This window comes from Leishmania braziliensis, chromosome 18 (assembly GCF_000002845.2).
Source record: "Leishmania braziliensis MHOM/BR/75/M2904 complete genome, chromosome 18".
NCBI classification, from domain to species: Eukaryota; Euglenozoa; class Kinetoplastea; order Trypanosomatida; family Trypanosomatidae; genus Leishmania; species Leishmania braziliensis.
In genome coordinates, this window is record NC_009310.2 from 164,382 (window position 1) to 170,381 (window position 6,000).

At 58.3% G+C, this 6,000-nt stretch overlaps 1 protein-coding gene across 1 annotated transcript; it reads right to left on the minus strand.

Annotated features, from left to right (window-relative positions):
• Positions 1 to 2,339: 2,339 nt before the first annotated feature.
• On the minus strand, positions 2,340 to 4,019 carry LPG5B (UDP-galactose transporter; the record flags this gene model as incomplete). The annotated part of the gene is made up of 1 exon (XM_001563916.2): positions 2,340 to 4,019. The coding sequence occupies one exon, from the start codon at positions 4,017 to 4,019 to the stop codon at positions 2,340 to 2,342; it is 1,680 nt and encodes a 559-aa protein (XP_001563966.1).
• Between the last annotated feature and the right edge of the window lie 1,981 nt (positions 4,020 to 6,000).

The window sequence follows — 6,000 nt, forward strand, 5'->3', positions numbered from 1 at the left end:
CGTGCTCCGGTGACTGAGTTGGCGCATTGCCGTAACGCGTGCGCCCACGGCTGCTTTGCGCCGGGTGATGGGCCTGTGGCACTCCCCGGGCGCAGAGTGGGGCTCGACTCGTGTGTTTTATGGCAGTGAAATGGACGAATGGAGAAAAAAAACAAGACACACCTCCACCACGAGCAAGTCAGCACGCACACGCATGTACGACCACAGCCCACCCATGCCTCTGCTGGACTGCAGCTCTGTCCTGGTCGTCTGGAACGAACCGTCTGCCGCGGACTCCGGCCACGCGCCTAGCGGGCCCGTCTCACCCTGCCTCATTCCTCCCCCGCAGACGTGGGGCGCGATCGGCGCCAGACGGACTCGGGTGGGCTGCGCGCCTCGACACAGGGGAGTAGCGTTCAGGGTCCTGCTCGAGGACAGAAGCGGTGACGCCTGTCGGGAAGGCTAGTAGAGGGTGCACCAGGTGCATGGCGGAGGAGCGCTTGGGGCCTGTGTCAGGACGGCGTGGCTGTCGGGGGGAAGGTGCCTGCTGCCTGCCTCTTCTGTTTCTGCCAACGCCGCCGGGGGCGTGTCTGGATGGCTTGCCCACATGCGGCGCGGCAGGCGGGACGTTTCCATGAGTCTGTGACGGCACGGGCACCCCGCCGTCTCCGGAAGACGCACGCCCTTGACAGCAGTGGGTGGGTCAGGCGGAAGGGGCCTGTGCATAGGCACGTGCCTCCGCTCAAGGAGCCCATGACTTGTCGTTCCCACGGGGCACAGAGGGGGGCAGCCATAGACGCCCGGCGGAGGAAGCCCATCCAGCACGAGCAAGATGGGCCTCATCACACCACAGCGTGAAATGAGGTGGGTGCCGGGCGTTGAACGATCCGCAGATCTCGTGTTGGCGCAGCGGGCACCACTCCGAGTCGGACGCCCTCATTGCACGAAAAGAGGCGGGAGGAGGCCTAGGCTCTGGTAGGGGTGGGGAGAGGAGGAGGTGACACACCGCTAGCGGAGTAGCAGGCGGCAAACCATCGGCACGCCATGTTCCCAGTGGCTGTCACCCTCAGCTGCGGGAATCCAAAGTGTGTCGGTCAGGTACCCGTGCGGGACTGGGCGAGGTGACAGGAGAGTTGCCTCGCCTGCGCGGTATTCTTGCACTTGTGTTGTGGGACGAATGCCTGTGAGTAACGGACCTGATCTGTAGTGCGCGCACCCAAGCTTGACCATGACCGCAAGTCTCTTTGGCAGAGCGCCACCCCCTGTCTTCCGGCCACGATGAAGACACCGCGGCTGCGCACGAGAGCCAGCCGCTCGCCTTTGGCGTGGCCTAGAACGAGTGGATACGAAACCCCTGAGAGATACCACGCGCGGGGGGTAGAGGCGACATCCTCCGGGAATACGAGGCAGAGGCACCGACAACAGCGGCTGGCGAAAGGGCAGCCTCAAGACGGAGAGGAAAGACAAATGAAGCGGAAAGCGTTGCGGTGCGACGCAGAAGGAGTCCAGACGCGTCGGCAACGAGGAGGGAAAAAAAGGGGGGAGAGAGCCCCTGTGTGTGTGGGTGGGTGTGGGGGGAGAGGGGGGGGTTCAGTGGAGAACACAAGCAGCTGAAATGAAAGAACCAAACGAAGCGCACAGCTGAGAAACGAAGAGTGAGAAGGAAAGTAGAGCAACGCGAAGGCACACGCACGGAGAGAGGAGGGGGCGGGGAAGGGGCAGCCGAACGAACAAGAGGAAACAGCAAAGAGACAAGCGCGCGAGGCAGAGAAAAGGAATGGCATAGATCAAGGCAGAGAGTTAAGGGGAGCCAAAGAACTCCCCTTTGCTGCGCCCTCCTCTTTTTTGTGGGTGTGGTTGGTTTTCTTCGCTTTGTTAAAGCCGAACACAACCACCACAGCCACCCCCCTCCCTATACTAGACAGCCGTCGTCGAAAGACCTCCACGGGTGTGTTATGAACTGTTCACCCACCACACCTCGGCCCCTACCCTCGCCTACGGCGAGGGCAAAGAGAGGAATCGCTAAATGTGGACGCGCATTTACACATCTGCATGCCCGCAAGGGCAGAAGCTGTGCAGAGCATGAGCTGATATGGTATGGATGACCAAAAGAGAAGAACGTGACGAGGGGGGAGGGAGGGAGGGAGGAGAGATGAGGAAGACTTTTAAAAAGACACGGTGGATGACTTAGAATGGGAACAGGACTAAAGTTACCTAAAGGAAAATGGGTGTGAAGGCGCATTCACCGATATATGCATAGACATACACACTTGGGCAGCACAAGCATGCGTCTCCTCCGCACTTCACCCTTCCCTATACCACCACCATCTTCCCTATCCTTCATAGTCAGCCTCAGCGCCCTAGCCCTTCGGTTCAAACTTGTGAAATGCAATACTCGACCCAATCACGAGCGCTGAACCAAGCACAAAGGCCAAGCTGGGCTCGTACCCCTCGAGGGCGGAGCTCATCATCCCGCTAATGGTCACGGCGATGCCGTTCGCGAAGCCCTTCAAGATGTTGTCCGCGTACTTTACAACGACGGCAACCAGCAGACCGCCAAGCGCGTGGATAGAGACCAGCACCCATGTCAAGGGTTCATCGTAGCGCTGCCAAAAGTAAAACGATCGCACGGGGCAGTGGGCCTTGGTGCCGCCAATCGCGCTTGTCCCCATGACAGGTGTGGAGAATATGTTCCAGTGCACGCGTTGCCCGCACTGAGCGCTCGCATACCAGTTCGGAAAGACGTCGAGGATCATCATAGAAGCAAACGCGAGCGGGATGCCAAATAGCGAGAGTTGGATGTTTCGCATCGACAAGGTAGGACTCGTCGTCTTAACAACCTTCTCAAAGTACACGCCAGCGTAGCTGGACGACAAGCCAGACAACGTACACACGGTAATTCCGATCAGCGCGTTGCTTGACGGCTCGTTGCTCTTGTCGGCGTGCAGCTCCTTAGCACCGCTAAGGCCAGGGGCCTTCGTGGAGTACGGGACGTGTGGAGCATCCGTAGGACGCATTCCTATACCAGCCGCCGATGCCCCGAGCTGCGCAACGAGCACCCCAGCAGTCAGCACGACAAGCGACAGCCACTGCATCAGCGATAGTTTGCGGTCCAACAGCCAAACGGAAAATATGGCAGTGGATAGTAGCTTTGTCTGCGACCAGACTTGGAAGGACACGGCGTCGAGGTTTGAGAGCCCTATAAAGATCAAGAAGTTCTGCATATTAAACAGGAAGCTTGGTAGAAACAGCTTCAGCGTGTCGCGCTTGCACACCGAAGTGTACAGCATGGAGCAGTAGAGGGAGCAGAGGGCGTGAATGCGCCTGTAAAGCACGCAGACACCATGACTGCGCAACGCCGAAAGGGCATCGGCGCTGCTGCGCCATTTATCAGAGACACACGCTCGTGTGCCCGCCAAAGCCGACGAGTGGCGCGGTTGAGCCAAAGACGTCGACTGAAGCAAGTGTCGCACCTGTCTCACAAACCATGCTGCGACGCAGAAAGCGGTGCGACTACCATACGCGCTCGTCATCTTCACTACTCTCGATGCGTTGTGGCTGGTACCGAGATCGCCTGTCACGTGACAGGCGCTTTCTACAGCGGCGTCACCCACCGCCATAGCCTCCAGAAGCATCGCTGAGGAGATGTGCGCATCCGATGTCCCTTTACCGAGATATGACAGAGCCTCTATACCCTCTGACTGAGAGGCACTGTGCTCCACGTCGCGAACCCTACCGTCCCGGGTTACCGGCACACAGACCTCAAACCCCACCACTTGATGGGCGGTGTTGCTGATACGATCTGTCGAGACGGCATCATGCTGGTGTTTTTTGTACACATCATCGAGCCCGTAGATGATCAGGCACACAATCATCTTGAGAATCTCCTGGTTCATGACTAAGGTAGAGGTGTGGTAGTTATACACCGCATCAACGTTCGTGCGTGAGAAGCGGGTCATCACAACGAGCAGGCTGTTCTGTACCACGAGCACGATAAGGCTAATCATCGCCATTGAGCTGATACCGCAGATGAGAGCCATTTTCACGTCTCACCAATGACTCTCTTCCTTGTCTATTAGGGAGTGGAAAGAAGCTCTTCACGTGTGCTCCCACTACGAAGCCCTTTGTTTCGGCAAAATCCTTTAAGCGGGACAACAGAGAGCCTAAAGAGACCATCCAGTGGTGAGAAACGATGACGTACGGTGTGTCCTTCGCCACTACTCTTGCTGGGCAGTTGTTTGAGCGGAAGCCTGATGGTGTCACCCAGCAGCAGGGGAGGGCCTTGGGCGAGGAAATGGAGACACTCACGGGCAGGACTTCCTCCTCGTCAGCTTCTCCTAGGCCGTATAAGCTCGACAACGACGAGTACCTAAAAACAACGCACAGGCCAACATCTGCTCGCGCAGAGCCTAGAGAGAAACGAATGAGGAGAGAGGCGGGAGGATTCACGGGGACAACAATGCGCCTCATCAATAGACCGGGGCATGAAAACAACGATACGGTCGAATGCCGGATCCGAAAACGAGCGCCGATAATCGAGACTCACAGTCACCAACGCAGAATGGGGCACTGGAGAGGAGGGAAGAGCCGAAAGGTGTGGAAGAGAGAAGGGCAGAGCAGGTACTCCTCACCCACTCCCTGTCAGACTGCTAACCAAACTCCTCACCGGAGCCTGAATGAATGCAGACACAAACACACATGCATGCGCTATGCGAACTGTGCGGAACTCTGTCTTTTTGTGTTCGCCTTTCTCTGCCTTCCTTTCTTCCTCACTCCTAAGCCTCACCATCACGATACCAACAGAGAGAGAGGGAGGGAAGACAGTGCGATCAGGTCCAACGCATCACGAGAATGGGGGGAAGAAGAAGAGAAACAGAGCAGACGGAAGAGGAGTGAGAGAAGAACAGTGAGCAAGTGAGCACGAGACTTCCCCTTCTACAAGGAAGAAAAGCGGAGAAGCACAGAAAGAAACGTCTCCATGTCTCGATTTGCTGCCGTAAAGTAGGAACTGAGCCTCACTCCATCCCCTACCTTCCCACAGGCCCATCACCCGGCGCAAAGCAGCCGTGGGCGCACGCGTTACGGCAATGCGCCAACTCAGTCACCGGAGCACGACCCCGGCCTCAAAGTCCACCCGCCCCCGCTCCGCAGGTCGCCGCCCCGCAGCCGCTCCCGTCACGCCGGCCGCTACCTGGCGCACCCCTCGCGGTGGCAGCACGGCATCCCCGCCAGTAGACAGCCAGGGAGAGCTGCGATGCGTCCGAGTCGCGCGGGCACTCCTCTCATGGGGATGGCACAAGCGCGTTCGCCGTCCACGACACGGCTACAGGCGTCAGCAGCGACGCACCGCCCTGGCCTCCTCCCGTCGTAGGCACTTGCCCCCGTCACCACCAGAGGTCCTTCGGCATTGGCAGGGGCAGGGGCAGGGAGAGCTGCCTGGCTCCCCCTCACACACAGCGCGGGGGGCACTGGGCCCTCGGATGCCACGTGCCGAGGTGTCCTCTGCCATTAGAAGAATACAACAAAGAAAATGATTTCTTCCTCAGGGTGCCACGCTGCCACCGTCAAGTCAATAAATATGCGCGTACAACTGTGCCTCACCCACACCTCTGCAGCACCACAGCTAAGCCCTGGTCGTCTAGGACGAACCGCCCGGTCGTCGAATGGGGCCATGCGTCTCACTGCCTCGTCTTACACGTCCATGGGGAGAAGGCAGCAGGAAAAACAAAGACCTGGAAACAAGTGCAGAGAGAGGACAGCTGAGATAACCGGAGGCGGCGAACACACACACACACACCAAGAGGGAGAGAAAGGGGAAAAGAAGAAGCGATGAGTTCTCTCCGCTCCGTTCTTACCTCGAGCTCTGTAATGTTGGCGATCCACCCGCCACTACGTCGTTGATGACTTCGGCGTAGATGGCTTCGTCTCCCAAGGCATGTACTCCCGAACATACCCGTTTGGGTTGCTGTTCTCGATCTTGCGTAGCTTGCTCGCCCGGTCCTCGATGTAAAACTGCGAAGA